Source organism: Berghia stephanieae, chromosome 1, assembly GCF_034508935.2.
Source record: "Berghia stephanieae isolate SIO BIC M18660-M18661 chromosome 1, UCSD_Bste_1.3, whole genome shotgun sequence".
Lineage (NCBI taxonomy): Eukaryota > Metazoa > Mollusca > Gastropoda > Nudibranchia > Aeolidiidae > Berghia > Berghia stephanieae.
Window position 1 is genome coordinate 103299184 of NC_088360.1, and position 22904 is coordinate 103322087.

The 22904-nt window shown below is 35.1% G+C and overlaps 1 protein-coding gene across 1 annotated transcript; it reads right to left on the reverse strand.

The window, feature by feature from the left end:
* Positions 1 to 6809: 6809 nt before the first annotated feature.
* On the reverse strand, positions 6810 to 20903 carry LOC144962611 (uncharacterized). Its single transcript, XM_078895701.1, has 9 exons — positions 20778 to 20903; positions 15370 to 15525; positions 14573 to 14736; positions 12907 to 12971; positions 12204 to 12282; positions 10872 to 10964; positions 10144 to 10274; positions 9251 to 9353; positions 6810 to 8477 (listed from the first exon to the last, which is right to left on the reverse strand). The coding sequence occupies exons 2-9, from the start codon at positions 15523 to 15525 to the stop codon at positions 7772 to 7774; spliced, it is 1497 nt and encodes a 498-aa protein (XP_078751827.1). The 5' UTR covers positions 20778 to 20903; the 3' UTR covers positions 6810 to 7771.
* Between the last annotated feature and the right edge of the window lie 2001 nt (positions 20904 to 22904).

Below are 22904 nucleotides of genomic sequence, written 5' to 3' on the forward strand. Positions count from 1 at the left end.
CACTAACCAAAAAATGACGTCAAAATGCCAGTCTTTTGCCACAAAAGAAAAACAATCGTGAGTTGTATTCAATAGTTCAACCAATGAATAACTTGTTTCCATGAGCTCTACTAACGACAACTCACTAATGACGTCAAACTGCCAGTCCTTTTGGATTTCAGTGTCAGGCTATAACATAACGATGGATACGGTGAACCAGACTATCGATAGTTCGAAGATGATGTCACTCATATCTTTGTTATTGTTTTTTGCCATCCGCGTTTATGAGTACTTCTCACTAAACTATATTAACCAGACTATAAACCTTCAAGAATAAACACAGTTTTGTGTGTTGGCCAGTTTTACTTCCGGATAGCAATGTTATGAGCTTCTTAGCCAAGCGCATACTATCTATAGATAGTAGGCGCTTGGCTAAGGAATTCACAACATTGCTATCCGGAAGTATAACGGACAAACACACAAAACTGTGTGTAACCATGATCGTTTATAGTCAGGTTAATACAGTTTAGTGAGAATTACTCATAAACGCGGATGGCAAAAAACAATAACAAAGACCTGAGTGACGTCAACTTCGAACTATCTATAGATAGTATGCGCTTGGCCAAGAAGCTCATAACATTGCCATCCGGAAGTATAACGGACCAACACACAAAACTGTGTGTATCCATGAACGTTTATAGTCGGGTTAATACAGTTCAGTGAGCATTACTCATAAACGCGGATGGCAAAAGAAAACAATAACAAAGACCTGAGTGACGTCATCTTCGAACTATCTATACAAGTTCATGGTTACACATAGTTTTGTGTGTTGATCCGTTATACTTCCGGATGGCAATGTTTTGAGCTTCTTAGCCAAGTGCATACTATATATAGGCTCGACACCCGGGATGGTCTCGCGACGGTCAACCGGGATTTACTCCGATGGCCCCGATATGCCTCAAGCTCCCCCACCGCGTCAAGGTCGGAGATCCACGCGGGAGCATTTTAAGGATGTGTTTGTTTTGTATCAAATTTCAGAGGTAAAACGTAAAAAAATATTTATGTTCATTTAAGAAAAAAAAATGAGTGAAGTAAAAATTTTGAGAACCCCCCCCCCTTTTACGTTCAAATATAATGGTTTTGTAACCCGGCTTATGTAATGATAATATAGGTACTTGTGCAAATACGGCTACATTAAGTGCAGACGCTGAAAGCTAACGTAAACATAATCTCTATTTGCCGTTTGAGAAAGTGACCGTAAAAGTACTTAAGCATGCAAATATCATAATTCACCTTTTGTATGCCATGCTTATTGTAATAAACATTATCATTATAGTTCTGTTGCGAGTTCTTTGTTTTCCTGTTGTCGATTTTCGACAAGTGCTTTTGTCGTCAGTATTCATCATATTGCCTAAGTGTTATAACAAACTTGACAAACTTAAGCGAGTTGCAACGAATGCATGAAGCTGACGTCACTAAGCCCTTTGTCATTGTCTTAAGACCGCCAGTTGTGTGATTAGTTCTCGCTAAAGTCATCATTACATACTATAAATGTTAAAGGTTACACATAGTGTTGTATGTTGGTTTTGAATGGTTCACCTGGCGTGCAGAATGGGTGAATATTTCACTTAAACGTATTCCATCAACAGGTACAGACTTTTCCAATGTAAGGGGTGGAATAAAATGCATTATTTTCAATGAGAAGGGCGGAATAATGCATTTTATTCCACCCCCCTCATTGGAAAACCCTATCATTTATTAGTAATTGTGTAATCGTTGAATAATGCTTTGAACGCGTTGAATAAAAATGTTATTCAACGGTGGAAGGAGACCGTGGAAAGTCTCTACTTTACACACTCTAACCGCCACGCTTGGCGACTGATAAAGAAATTGGATCCTGACAGAAATTACGCGAAGGCTTCACCAGAGAATGAGGCAGATACAATTGCCAGGAATATAAAGAACAGTAGCAAACGGGTCCCTAATCAGGCTTTTGAGCGCGGTGTCCGCAAGGCGTGCCGTACGATTTTGGAGTCACTACATGCAGAGGAGTCGGACTGGACATCCCCGTTCAATACCCGAGATGTGGGTGCAGCTATTAGCAATATAAAGAACGGCAAAGCAGCAGGGATAGACGGCGTATATCCCGATATGGTGACGCATCTGGGCCCTAGAGCACGGGCCTGGCTGGCAGAGGCAATGTCTGATGTCCTTGCAAAATGAAATCTCCCACAAGTGTGGAATCAAGCAAAGATATTTGCCATCCTGAAGCCAGGGATACAGGCGAAGGAGGCCGACAGCTACAGGCCCATGTCACTACTGAGCTGCTTGTACAAATTGTTTGAGCGAGTTCTATTAAATCGATGGGGGCCGGTCCTAGTCGCTGCCCTGCCACCCTAACAGGCGGGCTTCAGAGAAGGGAGGTGCACCACGGAACAGGTCATTGACCTTACAGAGCATATTGAGGCAGGGTTCGAGAGAAAACAGCAAACTGGTGCTGTATTCATAGACCAAATGCGGCGTACGATACGGTCTGGTGCGAAGGATCAATGCTCAAACTTGCACAGATCATAAGATAAAATAGACCTTGAAGTTGTTCTCTTCAATCTTAGGGGAACGACAGTTCCACATCGCGCTGGGAGACGCTACGAGTTAAGTTAGGAAATTGAAGAATGGGGTCCATCAGAGTTCAGTACTAGAGCCGATACTATTTAATGTCTACATTAGCGACATGCCGAACATTTCCTCCCTGAGGCTGGGATTATATAGGGCAATATCCACTAAACGTGCTCAAAGCGCATTACATAGGGTCCCTGACCAACAGCAACACGTTACGTGTAGAACGGGACATGACACCTGTTAGGCGAAATGACAATTTTTTTCTGACAGAGACAACGTTACCAACGGCCAGGTACTCATTTTACACTTGAGTACGGTGAGAGAATGTGAGTAAAGAGCCTTTTCCAAGGACTCAACTATACGCCAAGCGAGGCTCGATCCCAGGACCTTCCGATCCGACTTACATCAGTGTATTCATTGTACACCAAGTCATATAATTTTCCTCGAGAACCATAGGGCCAATAAATCGAGTCGGAGTTTATCCCGGTTTTTATAGCGCAAGACGAATACTAGCAATTTCTTGCTACCTTCTTGGGCAAGACGCTATTCTTATGTAAAATACTTTCCGCTAGATCTAACCTAAACAGCTACACCAATCACTGCTGTGTCGACAGGGCTAGTCAGAAAAAAATATATTATCGACTTCACCCAAGATCGATCCCGTTACTGTTGCATGTGAAGGAAATGCTCAACCTACTGAGCTATTTGGAACCCCCATTACACACACGGATAATTTTTTTTTAAACCCCTTTAGATGACATTACAATCATTTTGTTTATTTATCAAACACATCAGGGAATAGCAGTAACAATCAGCCAAGGATGTGTTGGCATCTTTGATCAAATGAAGTAAATTATATATTAATATATACATCTTTAATATACAAAATTTGGCACTTGAAAATGAAGTTGGGTAAAACCCACAAAGATGTGGTTGCATCAAAATATATACATTATGAGAACGTGTGTATGTATGTGTGTGTGTGTGTGTATGCGTGTGTGTGTGTGTGTGTGTGTGTGTGTGTAAATTAACCCTCTCCTTACCAACTGTGGGAAAATCCACACATTTATTACGATACAAACAATATTTTTCTAATTCAAATTTGTTATATAAATCACACAATTTTAAGAAAAATCTTTTTTTTTTGTTTTTGTTTTTAGGTGTTTAACGGCGCTTTCAACACTATTTAGGTCATTTAAGCGCCCTAGAAAAATCTTTGTTATATTTACAATCACAAAACTATTTTTGTAAAGCTTGTTTTGATCAACGATATTATGTAAAACGTGTTCTTATTGCTTTTAAAAATGAGTTTAAACATTCAATTTTTGTGTGTAGTATCAGTATGACATTTCAGAAAAAATCTTGAAAATGGCCGACAAGTGGAGTTTAATCTTATTTCCTAAAATTGTTTAATATATTAATATTATAGCCCTATAGACAAATGATATCTCATAAAGAGATAGACCAGACTATTTGATTTCTTAGCCTATTCCATATTTTTTTAAAAACATATACGAAAATAGGACAATAAAGGTAAATATAAGGCATTGAACATGATTGCATATGGTACTGATGATATTAGCATTTTTACTTAAATTATCTTGGTTCTAGATCCTTTTTGAAGTACGATATTATGCAATAAAAATAAACAAACAACAGCAACATAATTTTCATGTCATTGTTTTCCCCGTTAAGTCCCTGTGGCTTTTATTTTGGACAAAGCACAAATGCATGTCAAAACACGTACATATACATACAACCCCCCCCCCCTCTCACACACACACACACTCACATACTCTCTCTCACACACACACACATACACACACACACGCACACACACACAAACGCGCGCGCATACACACAAATATAAACACTCATATAAGTATATACAAAGATCAGCTTACTTTCGGTGCAGATTTCGTTAAAAGCAGCGAAAGTGCAAATATACAATAGAATGGGACAAGAGTCCCAGTGATGGTCAAACAAATTGACAGTACTAACTAACAAACATTGACATTTTGCCATGTCAATGGACAAAATTGTGTACATCTACAACCCAAGAAAAGGGTTTTCAAAAATGTTCACTCACCAATTATTGATTTAGAAACAAATGATGGGTTTATATATAAGAAACGGTTCCCGTGACCGTTGATTATGCTCTTCATGCAATATTGCATGGTTTGTGGTGTTGAAGAATGCATGGAACTACTGTTGATTTTATTCCAAATTTAAAGTTCCATTCAAATGGCAAATAATTCGCCTTCATCTCTTACTTTATTTAGGCTCTTTTCAAGCAAACGAGATATGTTTAACACTTTTATTGCCATTTTAAATACATCGTAATTGCTTTTTCACATATACGGTACACATTTAAGTGTTCGAGTCTATTAATTTATTTCTTAAATTACGTTTCAATAAGTATTCTACATAACACAGGCAGAGCCACTTTCGTGTATTTTAAAATTATATTTCTCTCTCTCTCTCTCTCTCTCTCTCTCTCTCTCTCTCTCTCTCTCTCTCTCTCTCTCTCTCTCTCTCTCTCTCCTTCTCCTCCTCCTCCTCCTCTCTCTCTCTCTCTCCTCCCACCTCTCTTTTCTTTCTCCGGCACACACACGTTTACATTCACGCGCGCGCGCACACACACACACACACACAGAGAGAGAGAGAGAGAGAGAGAGAGAGAGAGAGAGAGAGAGAGAGAAAGAGAAAGAGAGCGGCCCGTTCTCTTAAACAAAATCAATAATTTCTCTAGAGAAAGGACTAGAATGTTAATAGATCAATAAAATAATATAATTAAAAAATGAATTATAAAACAATAACAAGATTCATTATTTTTCAGACGGAAGTAAACAAGAATAATTTTGAATTTGGTGCTTTTCTGTTTAATTTTTAAAGGAGATAGAAACTCGGATATTTGGTATTGTAAATGTATCAGCTCTTTTCAATATTTCCCTTTGGAATATTTTGCTTGTACTCAAAGATATGCTATTTTAAAAAATAACCTTTGATGTTTTAAAGTAATGGTTAAATATCTGTTAAAAAATGAGAATAAATCATAAAGACAAATTACAGTAGTATCAATAGTCAAAAGGCAAAGGCATATAATATTAATAGTATCCACTTATCACAGGCTTAATACTTAAAACACGCACACAGCAAATTACTAATTAGCACGCATATCATATCTAACATCCATGGTTTGTATTGCATTCACATGGATTGTCTCAGAAAACTTGCATAGTGAAAATAGTACTAATAATAACAATAATGATTATTATAATAGTAATATTAATAATAATAATGATAATGATAATAATAATAATAATAATAATAATAATAATAATAATAATAATAATAATAATAATAATAATAATAATAATAATAATAATAGGTCAAAAATGAAACATAAACAAATAAATATCAACATATGTGAACCATCATCTAAAACGATATTATGCTGGGGTAAACCAGATGGTAAAAAGTGATTTTTAAGTAAAAATTTAGAAGATATGTGAATGTTATTATTTTCTCACTTTAAGAAACCATATCTATTGCCCTTGCTAAAACTTAAAAGTCTGACCACAGTTTCATACTAATGACTAAAAATTCAATTTTTAGCAAGGAAACAATACCGAAACACACAAAATATAGTTTTCAGGCAATGGGCCCAATAATAAGCCAAATAAAAAATAAAAAAACAACACTATCTACCTTTTTGGGGTGAATACTTAAACACCTCAATGACATATAAATACAATCTTCTTAATTAATTTATTTATCATCAATATACAGTAAAAATACTTGTTGTAGAAAATAAGCGATAATCCTCATTCTCTGTAAGTCTTTGGGATTAGGAATAATATTGGCCTTTAAGAGAAGTGGAAGAGCCTTGTTTGTTACCTGTAACCCACCAACTTCGTGCCAGGTGGCGTATGAGACATACTTCTATGAATATGTGTTCTCTATTATCGCTTTGTCATATTTTATAAACATTTTATAGACTCACAATAAAAAAATGAAACATTCTACTGTATATTTCAACTCATGAAAACAGAAGAAAAGTCAACACACATCAGTATCACTCTATTTACTTTGTTTATGTTTTTTTTGGCCCCAATATGGACAAGTGGAGGCAAATAGAATAGCAGTACTGAACTATTGCTGTGCAAAGAAAAAAAAAAAAATCAAACAGACCAACAACGCCTCCTTCCCCCCCCCCCCCCCCCCCCCCCCCCCCACACCCAAAGAAAAAAAAAACCAAAAAAACCCTTGAAGTATGATCCAACCTTTCAATTTTTAGGACAAACATTTCCTTCCAAACGAGGAGCAAAACAAAATTCATGACCCATTCGCCTCAAAACAATATTATGTCGTAGTGGTTTAAATACTGAAAATTGAATTGGTTAATAAAATATGTGACCCATCGTCTCAAAACAGTATTATGTCGGGGTGAACCAGATGCTAAAAAATTGATCTTGAAGTAAAATGAATGAATACGAAATATGAAATTTTTGATTTTGTCACTTTCAGAGACTATATCTATGAATTGTCCTAAAACAAATAAATTTAACACAATGTTCGTACCTATGACTGTAAATTCAATTTTCAGCATCTAAACCACCCAACATAATACCTTTTTTAAAAAAAACAAAAAACAACTTGAGCTTTTATATAGTGCAATATCCATTAAACATGCTAAAACTGCTTTACAAGGGGGTCCCTGACCAACAGCAACACTTAACATGTAGTACAACGCATGACGCCTGTTAGGCAATATTACAATTTCTTTTCAGACAGAATCAACACTGTGACGGCCAGGTACTTATTTTACACCTGAGTACGGTGAGAGAATGTGAATAAAGAGCTGTTTCTAAGGACTCAACTATGCACTGAGCGAGGCTCGAACCCAGGTCGTTCAGATCCGAAAGCAAGTGTGATACCACAAGACCACATAGTCGGTTGGTCACATATGAAACTTGGGTAAAGTTTGTGTGTGTTAATGAGGGAGATGAGTAGAATTACTTTAAGTGCAAAAAAAAAAAAAAATATTTTAAAAATATTTATTATTTCTGAATATCTTAACGTTAATTTCACTTTTCAACATGAGTTGCATCTCCATATTATAATACCGATTTGATATGGAAGGTCATATTTTGGCATTTAAAATCATTCTTCAATCCCCATCTCTACATCCCATCACCATTTTACGGAATCGATCTGCACTGCGTGGTCGCAAATTTGATTCAACACCAGGGTTGGCTGAATTTGGTGGGACAGGATTAAATGGCAACAAGGGGTTCGTTGTATTCAAATCTTGTAAATTGTCATTCACTGGTGTAACCGAATCTCCTTTCCCAGAATGGGCTCCAACAATACTGTTTAAATTGACTACTCTCACTCGACCAGGACTCAGAGTCCTCCGCCCTCTGTTTAATCTGGGTATCATGGCTCCGTCCGGTAATGGTGAGCTATTTGTTGTGGGGATATGCGAATCGTTATGTGAATGGTCTTGTGACAATGTTTTGTGGAGGTCTGTTTTCGAAGAGGTCCTCCCTGGTAACGAGACTTTGGGAGGACTGGGCAAAAATGTAGTTGCTGTTGATTCATTATCAAATGCTTTTGCTTTATGCAGAGCAGAACTCGTATCCTTCTCAGTATTTGTTTGAGATTTTGTGAAGGTTACATCGTGTACAGCTTTCAATGGACTATCACTTCCAGTCCTGGAATAGTTTCTGGCCGATGATGGAGGGGTGATTTGTTTGTCGAAATTGGTTGGAGAAGAAGAACTGATGAAGTGGTTTGCTTTGACGGGACTTTGTTTTGATGTTCTTGTGGCAGCCTTAGCTGATACGCTCAGTGGATTGGCAAGTAAGGGTTTCCTGAAAATAGGATGAAACATTCAGTCACTGCATTATATACAGAAATAAATAATCAAATTCATATAAACTTGAACATTTAAATAGGACAATATTCACTAAATTAGCTCAAAGCGTTTTACAAAAGGTGGTAAGCAACACGAATCACAAAGAACAAAACATGATGCCTTTTAGGCAATATTTCATTTTATATTTTGGAGACCGATACAGCGCTGTTAATGGCCAGGTACTCATTTTACATCTGAGTACAGTGAATGTGAGTAAAGAGTCTTTTCCAACTATTCTGCTCAGAACAGGACTCAAACCCTGAAGCTTCTAATCCAAAGGCGAGTGTCATACAAGACCACATAGCCAAAAAAATATAAATATAAATAATAAATTTAATACTTGCATAAAGTACGTTAGACAATATTACAATTTTTTCTACCAGACACAACGCTGTTAACATCCATGTATTTTTTTTTACACCTGGGTATGGTGAGAGAATGTGAGTAAAGAGCCTCATCCATGGACTCAACTATGCGTGGCTTAAAGCAGGACTCAATCCCAGGACCTTTTGATCTGAAGGCGAGTGTCATACCACAAGATCAAATGGTCACACGTAGTAATGTGTTTAAGAATATCCTACCAAAGAATCAGACTCCTGAAAATAATCAGATCCAAATTTGCAAATTGTTATCCATTTAGTCAATGATATCTTTTATATAATGAATCTCTAAAAGAAAAACACAAACTTATAAACGATTATAAAATAAATAGCAACATCAATTCCATACTTGAAATTATCATTGAAGAGTGGTTTGTCCACTTGGGGTGTATACATCAGGTTATCTGTGAATAGAAGCTCTTTTTCCAAAGACGTTCGTTCTTCCCTTAATTCTGAAACCAACAATGAAAATGTGAGTTAGTTTTCATTAATGATAACTTATAATATCAGCTTTACATTTCTCGCCAAATTGTGATCCATAAATAACAACCAGAAATCTGAAAAGTGACTTTAAGGTATCCAAAAAAACAAAACAAATCCAAGTTTTTGTCAACAAATACTTGCACTCTATCTTTAAAATTAAAAGAAAACCAACGAGAGTCCAAGAAGAGAAAATGTGTCATAGAAGAAAAGTAGTTGCGGCAGACACGCTCTGCAAAAGGAGACTTCTACTGTGTCCAGACAGGCTCTAGATTGGAATCCTCAGGGTAAATACGAATGGCTTAACTCGCTTTATCAAATGTTGACAATGAATGACTCATTTAATTAAACACCTTTAGATTCTAGTTTCACACTTGTAATATATATATGGTAGAATTAACGTGAGTTAGTGTAGTGACGGACACTTAATGTTGAAGTGCATTAAGATGTTTTATCTTTGTTATGTGTTTTATGAGAGAAAATAATCTAATGTGTTACAACATCTTCCCTTCCTTTTACCTCTCAATAGCAAAAACCTTGAACACCCCCATTATTGTAGTTACAAAAACACATTATTTTCAAATGGTCTGACATGTTGCATACTTCTACATTATTTGAACTAAATAAAAAAAAGTCTCTGTCAATTTTTGTATTTTTTTACGACCAATTACTCAAAATCTGTAACACTGAACCATTTTTGATAAATTCGTCGGAAAATACATATAATTTCTCGATCAACAATTTTACTCAGTGAAAACGTACCAGTTAATGTGGGTTCTCTAGACAGTTGTGGGGTGTCTATGGAATCTCTGATGTTAGCCTCGTTGTCAAGACAGTTCTGAAGGAATTCAATGTCTGCTAGGAGCTGATCGACTTCTTTCTCCAATGTCAACCTTTTGAAAATATAAAATAAGTAAATGTGTAAAGCTTAAAACCAAATAGCCTTAATGAAGCTACAAGTCAAATAAAAGCTTAAAAAATATCAGCTCAATAAAATCAAATTGAACAAAACTTTAAAACAGTGTTATATTCAATCATAGATTATTAGACTAACAAGGGCTTACTGACTTCAAATAATCAGATTTTGATTCTGGAATTTTGTTTTTGTTAATGCTGTCGTATAAAAGATGTATGTATATGTACTTTTATCGACAACAAACAATCCATTCAATTCAATAACCATTAAAAAATTTTATTGCTCATGTAATTTTTATAAAATTTGACTGCCTCTCAGGTATGTTGATATATTTCTATTATATTATTTGTCTCATATTTATATTTTTGTTTCATATTTATATTATTTCTTTCATATTATATTATTTGTTTCAATTACGAAAATACAACAAACTAAACTCAACAGTAGATAGAAAAAAAAACAGTCCAGTATAGAAATAAGCCTTAGATCACAAAATGTTAAAACTAAGTCAGAACATAATTTTCCATACATACAAATTGCACATTTTAATCGATAGAAAACACAAAATGTTTACCTGAGATGAGCACAGACATCATCAAACTTGTAGACATTCAGCTGATCACTTACTGCTTTAATCTCATCAGTCACTTCATATGCTCTTAAAATTCTGAGTGTTATATAAGTAAAACAAATATAAAACATATTGTATAAAGGCGAAGATATGTAACAATTTGATAGAGAGGAAATATCACTTCTCTGAATAATTGCTAAGGATGTCTTTAATAGTGTCAGTATAAGGAAAAGTACAATAAGTATAATTTGAAAATAGGAAAAAAAAAACAAGCAGCTACTTTTATTGCAGATTTAGCTTAAACGTTTAATAGCATTCTATGCTTTTGTTGTGATAAAACTCTTTGAAAAACAAAGAAACAAATCTAAAAGTCTCATTCCTAGAAATATGTTCAGAATTTTTATACATATAATATCTGATGACAAAAAAAAAATTACAATAAATTTTAATCATGTTTATATAGTTGCTGTAAAAAGAGACTTGTTCATATTACTCAATCTTTGTAAATTAGGTTATGCTTTACTTGTTATTAGGAAACAAAAATTGAAAATTAACCATGAGTCTTTGTGTTTTCTTATAATCACTTTTCACTACAGCTTGAGATACAATTTTACCCAACTATCCTGCGATACTACCAATCTTGCTAATAAACGACTCATTAATGAACACAGACTATTAACCATTCCTTACTGATCATCTTCCGGGTTTTCCCCGAAATGTCATACCCATATAAAAATAAAAATGTATTTTAAAAAATCAAACTTAAAAGAAATAAGTACATGCTATACGTAATTTTGTTCAACGAAACAAGCTTTGCAACACAGAAATAAGTTATTATAACTTTAATAACAATAATTGTTCAAATTTTGTGAAGCACAAAAGATATCTGAATGAGAGAAATCTTAGCATATAATAACGAATGTGACGATATTTCCCCCTAGTTGGTAAGGATAAGGTTAAAACAAATCAACAATAAAATTGTGACCCACAGTATCACTATGGTTTATGGCTGGATGAACCTGATGTAAAGAATTAATTTTAAAGCTCAAATGATCAGAATTACACTTTTTTGTTTTGTTTTTAGCACTTAAGACACTTTATTTATTCATTCCATTAGATGATTTAAATAATATAATTTAGATATCAAATTTAGCGTCAATTTAACTTGATTATAATATCAATTTGAGACGGCAGGTGAACTTGATCCATTAACCCATTATACACCTAACATACCCTGTTCCAAATAGTGTCGTATAAAAATATTTTCTGTGATTTCAGAATGGTTGAATTGTCTGAACAAAACAATAAATAAAGATTTATTTCCCTAAAACGTACCTGTCAGGGGAGGCAACCATCATCGGCGTTTCCCTTCCATCAGAAGACCTTGATGTTCTCCCAATAGATGAGCCAGGCCCTGGAAACAAGAGAAGATTTTAAAGCTTAAACTTGGTCATGGTGAGTGAGAATAGTAATACATCAGAGATACTAACGAAAGAGTGAAAATGGAAAGGCTTCGTATGGGAACAAAACAGACAATGGACGTTTCGGGTACAAACCCTTCGTCAGTTTTGTTCCCATACGAAGCCTTTCCATTTTCACTCTTTCGTTAGTATTTTACGATCACCGGCTTCAGGCAGCCCTTACCGTTTTCTACATCAGAGAGAAAGACCTGACAAAAACGTGTATAAAACAGTGCCAGACAAAGCAGAGAGAAAAACATGGCAGGCTGATTTTTTGGGATGTTTTTTTTCTCTTGTATTTTTCACTCTGCTTTGTCAGGCACTTTTTCTTACACATTTCTTCAGATCTTTATCTTACATCAGTATCTGCTCCTTAAATCGTCACTTTAATACATCATTGAGAATTGCATTTATAATGCAAATTGCTTCTTTTTTTTTCAGTAAAATCGTTCAATTGCACAGAAAGAAAAATATCAAATAAGAATGATTTGATCTGACTTACTTTTCATGGTACATGAGTGAAAACGTTGGAGAAACAGTGAAAAAAATTGAATCAAATAAAGAAAAAAATAACTTACGACTGACATCCGATGCATACTCGATAACATTGTTGTTATGGTTTTTGAGAATGTCTTTTGGATCCCTGAAAATCAAGAACAACACTATAATAATAATAATAATAATAATAATAATAATAATAATAATAATAATAATAATAATAATAATAATAATAATAATAATAATAATAATAATAATAATAATAACAATAATAATATACTTGAAAAGTTTTAAAATTATGAGGAGTGTTTCTGGTCTTTTGGTAATTCCAAAAGTGGTTAAAATTAAAAACAAAATGATTGGAACCAAAAAGATTAGGACCAGAGAATAGAACCAACATATTGTTTAATGTTATCAACAAGTAGAATATTAAAAGAAAAAAAAAAGAAAAGAAAAAAAAAAGAGATATAAATAAAAACTATGCAAGTTAAGTCCTAACCCAGTCTTTAAAATGATTTCCTTAACTATAGTGGTCACCCAGCGATAATATTACCAGGTAATTAGCCGGAGTGGAATAATAGGCGCATACATCAGGTGGGGTAAAGATTTTTTTTTTTTTATTGTGGGGTGGGGGGGGGGGGGGGGGTCATTGAAAAATTGAAGTGGGAGGAAAAAGTAGAATTCTGCAAGCGATGGGTAGCTCGAATTTCTGTGATTTCCTGAAGGTAGTGTTTGTAGACTGTCATCTATATTGAAAATCTGATCCACTTTAATTAAAGGGAATTAAAGGGACTAACTCGGATCTGAACAGATTTGACTGTTTGATTTGAACAGAGCTGCTGAAAATCAAGGAATGTAACTCGTAAAAGAGTACTTTATTATTACTGAGTTGCATCCCTTACATCACAAATGAAAAGCTTGAATTTAGGTTTGAAATTCTGTCACATATTGGTTACCAGTCTTGATTATAGGCCATGGGAAGCTCAACGGATTACTTTTTGTTTTCAATTCCGTCTTTTAGGTCAATATTTAAAAAAAATGCTTTGCCATACAAACAGTAAATTGGACCCATTTTTCCTGCTAATAGTGGTTTATATGTAAGTGGCATCTGTTTGTCAAAAGATCATTATGATTAATAAAAAGAGCAATATATTTTGAATTATTATCAGTTCATCAAACCTTTTGTTCCTTCCATTTTGCTCATTTCTGTACATAGAGCAAGCATCTTGATTGGTACCAAATTGTCACAGAGAAATTGGTTCAATTAAGCAATGTTCCAATTAACCGATTCTACTTGTGGCCTCATCGGAAGAATCTATCAAGACTACATATTATAAACTTTGCAATAGCTATATATCTATCTATAGAAATACAAAAATGATGTCATAGACAAATTGTTCCAATTAGGCAGCTGCTAAAAAAATATATGAAAAGGCTACACACAGAATCAGGCAGCTTCTGTCAATCTATAGACAGTGTGCGCTTGCCTAAAAAGCTCACAACATTGCCATCCGGAAGTATAATGGACCAACACACAAAACTATGTGTAATCTTGAACGTTTATAGTCTGGTTAATACACTTTAGTGAGAATTACTCATAAATATGGATGGCAAAAAACAATAACAAAAATCCGAGTGACGTCAACTTCGTTCTAACTATACAGTTTCCAGAATTTCAGGTGTTTTTTATTACTTTAGCAAAGGGAATCCCAGTCTAACACTACTCTAAACATATTCCCTACTTACACTCCTTTCTGTCTTGCCTTATCCTTAATGTTTTCAGCAAAGAAATTAATCTCTTGAATCAATCTCTCACGCTGATTGGGTGGCTCAGGTAATCTTGATTGTACTAATTTGTTTTCTTGGACTTCATCACGCATTTCTCTCCAAATATCAAGAAGCATTTCAATCTGATTTGTAGACAGAGAATGATAAAACAATCATTCATAAAAATCACTTAAGATTTGCAGGGATTATATTACAAACAATATGTGAACAAAAAAAATCTACAGAATAACAGTAAATGATGAAAGGGAGCTCAAGAAGGCACTGGAAAGATGAAATCCAGAAAATTAACATATTTTAGTCTCATAGGAATCAAAAGTCTTTATTTTCAAAAGTACTTTTAAATGATAAAACTATTTTAAAAAACTAAATGATCTGCAGATGGCAAATAAATGATGATAAACAGTAAATATATATTTAATAAGGGGTCCCGATAGTTCAGACGTGAGTACACTCACTTAACATACGAAGGGATCAAGATCAATCCCAGGTGCAGTTGGGGTTTTTTTCTGACCTCTTCCCCCCCACCCCTTCCTGTCTGCCAAGCAGTGATTGGGTAACTGGGTCTGTTAGATCTGGTGGAAAGTATTTTGCGATAGACCAGCATCTTATCAAAAGGATAGCAAGCAATTGGTATTGTCAGTTTCACACAATATAAACCGAGATAAACAGTAGCTCCATGGGCCTCATGGCTCTGAAAGACTATTATACAGTATATATTCAATAAGGCTAATGTTTATAAGACAGATTCAAATTACTTCACTGTGCAGCTCAAGGCTTTGATCCACAAGGTTGGATCCAAGGATACTCTTAACTTCCTCCAGTTCAAATGATGGCACATGTTGTTCTACAAGGTTCCAAAGAGACAGAGGCGGACTGAAAGCCTGCATAACTGCAGATGGGCTATGAGCCATCTGAAAGAGGAAAAAAACAAGGCTTTTTATTTTGTTGTTAGTTTTAAAATAGTTGCATTATCCCAAACCATAAATCATTATTCTAAAGGAATAATACACGTGTGTATGGTTATATAGATCAATCAATGTCAGTCATAACATCAAGGTTTCTTACCCCAGGAGAGGACAGACGTCTCTTGTTTACACATATAATTTCATTTTATTTTAGTTTTTATTTTCATTCAAACTTTTACATCAATTATACTGTCCTCTTCTAAGCTGATCAACAAAGATAGACAATATTTCTGAAAGGGGTTATGTGAACATAGTAAAGAAAACCAGACCAAGAAACAGATCCCTGTGACACATCATAAATAGGATGATAAGAAAGTTTGTGAATTGGATATCTAGATTTCTACCCGTTAAATAAGACGTGAACAAACTCATAGTAGTACCCCTTATGCAAATGTAATGCTGAAAAGTTTTAGCAATACAAATGATAAATAGTGTTTGCTGTTGATAAAGCTAATAGTGTTACGGTATAAACTTTTTCTGATCAACTCTGTTTAAAAGACCATTACAGAACTTTCTCAACAAACTGATATTTTTTAATGTAGATTTTGCAAAAGTCAGAAATTCAAATATCAGTTTGAAAAAAAAAATCAACCTTAAATATAACTATTAAAAGCAAATATAGATTAGTAAGTAAAAACTTGATGACAAATGAAGAAACACCTTGAGATTCTCTAGGAACACATCTCATACAATAAAGAATCAGATACATGTTTATAACAGCTAAGGTTTGTGTGGCAAATGTTTTGTGTTTACATGCTTGTATAAGTCTGTTCTATGTTTGTGTATGGGTGTGTGCATGTGTGTGTGTGTGTGTGTGTGTGTGTGTGTGTGTGTGTAAAACTAACTGTTAAAAAAAGAAAATCTCCATAAGTGGTTTAAAAACGGGTTATGCGGAAAAACTTAACAAAACTCGTTGTGGGCAAAGCTAATGATCCATGAACTATATTATTGTTCAACAAAGGATCTAGGAAAGGCCTATCCCAAGAAACTTGTTTAAAACTTTTTGACAAAAAATATTTACTGTTTAGAGAAATCATGAGTGAAAACAGTGTCAGATGCTTCCAGGACAAATTTGACATGCTTGTAATTCAGAAAAGTGAGTGGAGCAGGCACTTATGTTGATAATAACAGGAAATAAATTGAGCAGAAGACAATATAGAACAAAAACTTCGCAGCAATGGGGGCTCGAACCCACGATCCTACTGTTATGGCAACTCCGCCTGGCCGTGAGAGGGACGCTATACAGTTGACGCTATCCAACACTCCTAAAAAAGTAGTTTTTAATGCAGTGTCTATCCTGAGTCAGTCTCCTGTCTTCTTGAGATCATGATTCACCCCCAATATCGGAGCATATTCAGTGTCTCATGCTTGTAAGTCACAATTCCTCCTGCTACATGTAAGCTGATAAATACCAGCTAATCTATAACTAATTCTCTCTATAGCGACATGGAGTTCAAGTCCTGATTTACTTCCCATCATTAGTAATAGAAATTTCACCATAACGACATACATTTTAGAAAAATCTCTGCATCCTTAATCCTTAGAACCCATACACAAAAACACACATAAATAAAGTCGAACAGGTGCAAAATAATGCATTGCGAATAATCACAAAACTGCAAATCCATGCAAAAAGGATGCATCACAGATGCCCTCAAAAGCTCCCACTAAAAACATTAAAATATTGGCAACAACTTTGAGGCTGACACTCACAGTACTTTGCAAAACAATTAATATCATAGAGCGACAACACACCATTGAGTGGTTAAAACCTAAACCAAAGAAATATACAACAAAATCAACTTCATAAACCCACACGTGAGGAGTGAAATTTATAAAAACAGTTTCTTCATGAGAACTATATAAGACTTCATCACCAGGTCACGTCATCAACAGGCTTCATCAAATAATGGTCTTAAGATGATGACTTGATCACCCATCCTTTCGTTTAGTCTTGCTATTGTTTTATTACATATTTGCATTCATGTGCCCATGTCATTTGCCTTTTTTATCTTTTCTATTCAGATTCAGATATACAGTTTAGCTTTTCCTTCTTACTCTCTACCTCTAATTAAAAGACAGTAATTGATTGAGGGTGATGATGTTGTGTGTGGGGTAGGGGAAGTAGCCATTAGATTGCCTTTCTGCTGTCGTGAATAGATTTTTACATCTCATTCACGATGAGAAATAAAATAAATAAATAATATGCACGAGGCATGTATCTCCACCGAAGTGGGTAGAACGCGATTTACTAAGTACACATACCTAGATTTTGGTTGTTCGTAACACGAAACGTTTTATAGTAATTCAAAATAGTCAAAGAGACCAAGTAAGCGGTGACTGTCGAATGTGGTGACTATTTACTATTACTATTTACTATATACCCTGACAAACAGAATATGACGTCACAATCACAAACGGAACATCATGACAACAACTCACAACAGCCTCGATCGAGATAGTACACACCAACACACAAACACACAACATAAAAAGGCATATTATTCCCTACACTGCTTTGTTTTCACTTTTTTTTAAAGTGAATTAAATATTTTGAAAACCAATTGGGAGCCACAATCCAAATCTTAAATCTCTAGATTCAATATTTGCTCTTCTTCTTCTTCTTCTAGGTTCCATGCCTGGTCCAGGCTTCGGATACTGCATGAATTATCTCTCTCCATTCCTCCCTGTCTCTTGCTTTTTCAAACAGCTCTTGGATTGTTAGGTTGGTGAAGCCCTTCAGTTGGTCTATGAGTGTTTTTCTTAAGGCATTAAGGGCATTAGTTTCCTTTGTTGGTATGTTTGTTTTAGCACTTCTTCGTTCGTTTTGTGTGCAGTATACGATATTCTCTGCATCCTTCTCAAACACCACATTTCAAAAGCTTCAATGTTCTTTTGTGTTTCTGCATTTGTAGTCCAGCTTTCGCATCCGTATAACAAGATTGGCCACACGTAGCACTTCAAGACTCGGAATCTAATCCCGAACGACATCTGTTTGTTTTTCAAAATGTTTCCGAGGTCCATGAAGGCCTGTTTGGCTTGAGTTATTCTTGCTCGTATGTCTCGGTTACATCTTCCATCTGTTGTCACTATTGAACCTAGGTATTTAAAACTTTCTACATTGGTAAGTTGCTCGCCGTGAATCGTTATATTGCAGGTGTTGTTGTTTTCAGGGTTTTTCTGTATTACCATGCATTCCGTTTTGGTGATATTCACTTCCATTCCCTTGGCTTCACTATCTACTACCACTTTGTCAACTTTTGAAGTTGGATTTCTGATGTTGCAACGAGTACCATATCATCTGCTTATCTTATATTATTTATGTTGTGACCTCCTACTTTTATTCCCTCCATATTAGTTATGCCCCTCATGATTGTTTCTTGGTATAGATTAAACAGATCTGGTGAGGCAACACACCCTTGACGGACTCCTTTCTTAATAGGAATGGAATTTCCTGTAGAGTTTCCGATTTTGATAGATGCCTGCTGGGTGTAGTATAATGTTTGCATGAGTCTGAGGTCTTTCTCAATATTTGCTCACCTTGGATTAAAGTTTTATAAATTTCGTGTCTCCGTTAGGGTCTTAATTTTGTTAGGGATGTGACTGCTGTGTGTAACGCGAGCTCATTACAACACTTACAAAATATATTTTTTAATATTTGTGGACAATCTTTTTAAGGCTCGGTCTTAACCAAATAAAAATATCATTTCTGTAAAGTATGTGTCAGATATTAACAAGAAAGTGGCAATGGTCAAGACGTCGTTTGTATTTGAAATTATTTGTGTTAATTTAATTTTAAAAATAAAAAATTAATAATAATAATAAGAGAAGATAATCTTTCAAGATAAACCGAGAACTATTGTACTAGGCTGCCTCTATTCTCACCCCTGGGATGAGAATAGAAAAGCGATCGAGCTCTCACCCCTGGGATGAGAATAGAGGTAGTTGCCCCTTCTCGCTATTCTCACCCCTGTAACCACCAGTAGGGAGGGTAGCCTAGCCTAGCCGTCGTCCCTCCTCGCTATTCTCACCCCTGTGTAGGGTCAGCTTAACACCCCCCCCCCCTTCCTCATTACTCTCACCTGATCATCATCATCTCCCTCGTGACTACTTTTAGTGGTACTGGACGTAAGGAGGGTGAACATGCAGCCCTGCCCCTTCTCGATATTCTCATCCCTGTGTAGAATCAGCTTAGCACCCCCCCCCCCCCCCCCCCATCCTCTCGCTATTCTCATCCCTGATAACCAACAGGTAGGGAGGGTAGCCTAGCTTAGCCGCCGTCCCTTCTCGCTATTCTCATCCCTGTGTAGGGTCAGCTTAGCACCCCCCCCCCCCTTCCTCACTACTCTCACCTGATCATCAAATCTCTCGTGGTACTGGACGTAAGGAGGGTGAACATATATGTCGTGCATTTAAAATGTAGACTGGCTGGCTTGAGATATGGGAATCATTGTTGGAAATCTGTCTACGGGATTCTCTCTCTCTCTCTCTCTCTCTCTCTCTCTCTCTCTCTCTCTCTCTCTCTCTCTCTCTCTCTCTCTCTCTCTCTCTTTAATCGAACTGGATTCGCCCAACTTCTAAGAATTGGACTTTTCCTTTTATGGGCATATTATTATTTTGTGTTGACTTAGCTGTCTCAATTTCTCCCTACGTTAGATATTTTAACTTGTTTATATTTTCTCGCTCTCTCCTCCCCCCTACCCCAAACTTTATTTCTCTACATCTTTTATATTGTTTGTATTTCCTTTCTCTCGTCCACTCAATATTTCATATCTCTCTCGCCCTCTCCCCATCCCCCCTCTTTCTCTATTTTAATTTGTTGGTATTTTCTTCTTCTCTTTCTCCTCCACTTTCTATTTCGTCTCCCCCCCCCCCCCCCCCCACCCCCCTTCTCTTTCTTTCTCTCCCCTGTCTCAATTTATATCTGCCTGTTGGTTAGGTAATAGTAATACGGGATGAGAATAGCGAGAAGGGGTGGCGGCTAGGCTAGGCTACCTACCCTCCCTACATGTTGGTTAACAGGGGTGAGAATAGCGAGAAGTGGAGAGGACCTCTACTCTCATCCCGGGGGTGAGAGCTCGATTGTACTATTGTGACATTTATATCTTTGTCGGAAAAAAATGTCAGGAATTGATTCAGTAGTAAACGTGATAACATTATTGACACCTGGAAAAAGCAACAACCTTTAAGATACACACCTCTGCCTATTTATCCACAGATCCTCAAGAATTGATTCTACATCGAGTTATGTTGAAAGTGATCAACAGTTATCGCCATATTGTTTATAACAACGGTGCAGAGTTAAGTCAATCGCCATAAATTTTACCCTATATTTTCTCAAAATAATGACGCTCTTTGCTTGAATTTACTGATACTTCATTTCAAAATAAGACGTAATATAAATATATAATGCCATTAAAAAACTAAAAGTATGGTATAAAAATTTAAATTATAAATATGTATATGAAGTCAAATTAAAATATCCCATAAAAATATATTGGCATGCACCGCAAACATGTCCTATTTTATTCAAAAGTTGGAATGGATTAACTAGTGAATTACGAAAATCAACAGCCCACTATATATATATATATATATATATATAATATATATATATATATATATATATATATATATATATATATATATATATATATATATATATATATATATATATATATATATATATTATATATATATATATATATATATATATATATATATGATATTATGTTACTTTTCTTTGTGTGTCATGATTGGAATCTTGATGAGGGAATGTTTTTAAGGGAACATGTCTTACTATGTATTTTTATGCACTATGTGTTAAAACCTATGTCCTTCAAAGGCTTCTATTAGCCTGACTACATTATCTACGAAACATTTTTTAAATGCCGACAATAAATAAATATTTGAACTGAATGATAATTATATATCATATTTTTCAGTTCAATTCAAACTTTCTTTATTGTCGGAAATATTCTACGTATTACTCGGATTACATAGGTCTGATTGCAAATAAAAAAGAAATTATAATAATAGAGAAGTAAATATGAGATCTTTAACTCTCTCCTTACCGACCAAGTTCAGTATTTTCCCAAAAATGGCAGGCTAACCCTGCAGAAAAATTAATTTTTTAATCTCAAACAAGCTCGCTACAAAACAACTTTATGATCTTATTAATGAAACAAAGACCATTCTTCAAAGTTTGTGATGTATAAAATAAATCTGAATAAGAAAAAATGTATATTGTGTCGTAACAAATGTGACGATTTTGCTGCAGGTGGTAAGGAGAGGGTTAATGATCTTTCTCCAACATTTAAATTATCATACATAAATCTAGGTAAGTATAAAATCACACAAAAATAACAGTAAACAAGCTCTCTCTAACATTTACTCATGCACTCTCACACGCTCCCCTATTTTTCACTCCCTTTAGAAATGTTTGTTGTTAAACAAAAAGAATTAGCGATGGATAAATTAGATCTTAAGAGCGATTTTATGTGCGTGCAAAACTGATGGTCATACATTCCTCTTTAAATCAAAATACCTAGTTGCGTTGCCATGGTTGTGGCATAAATAACAATGTGAATTCAATTTAATAAGGACAACAGATAAAATGGACGTTTCGGGTCCCGAAGCGTCCATTTTATCTGTTTTCGTAATTAAATTGAAGCTTACATGCAATTTCTTATTGTTATTTATTTCTTCGAGCTACGAGCAGCAACATTTACATGGTTGTAGCAGTAGGATAATTAATTGCTTCTTTTCTCTCTTAAAATGGCCGCGCTTTCACGCGCACGACCTAATTGTGATTACGCCAAAAAGGCCAGCGTTCAATTAAGAAAACAAACCCATCTTGTAGTTCATAGGCTATCTATTGTAATGATATCAACAACCCACTTAACTGTAATCGGGAGTTTGAAAGTGAATCGATCGCTTTATTACTGTAGAACAGAAAGAAAATAAGAGAAACAAAAAAAAAAAAAAAAAAACCCAAAAAAAAACCCACGGTATTTCATTTAAAAAAAAAAAATTTTCTGTTTTTTTTTTTTTAATTTTATTTTATTTTGCCCAGAAAACCCGTCTTTCAAATATCGATCGATTAAAAATGGCCCTCATCTTGCCAAAAACCTGGAACCTGTGTGCAGTCCATGGTTTGAGAGTTTTTAGCAAGAAGAGGGTCATTTCAATCGATCGATAACTGAAAGACGAGTTTTCTGGCCAAAATTTTTAATACGTATTTTTGTTTTTTATAGTAGGTACGGCAGTTTAATTGTTGTCACTCATCTATTGGAATTTGACTTCGTGATATCAGTTAACACGCT

Coding starts and splice junctions, on each gene's coding strand:
- LOC144962611 (XM_078895701.1), bottom strand. CDS start 15,525: ATGGCTCATAGCCCATCTGCAGTTATGCAGGCTTTCAGTCCGCCTCTG. Junction 10,965..12,203: donor ATGGTTGCCTCCCCTGACAG/GTACGTTTTAGG, acceptor TATAACACTCAG/AATTTTAAGAGCATATGAAG. Junction 10,275..10,871: donor GATGTCTGTGCTCATCTCAG/GTAAACATTTTG, acceptor TATTTTCAAAAG/GTTGACATTGGAGAAAGAAG.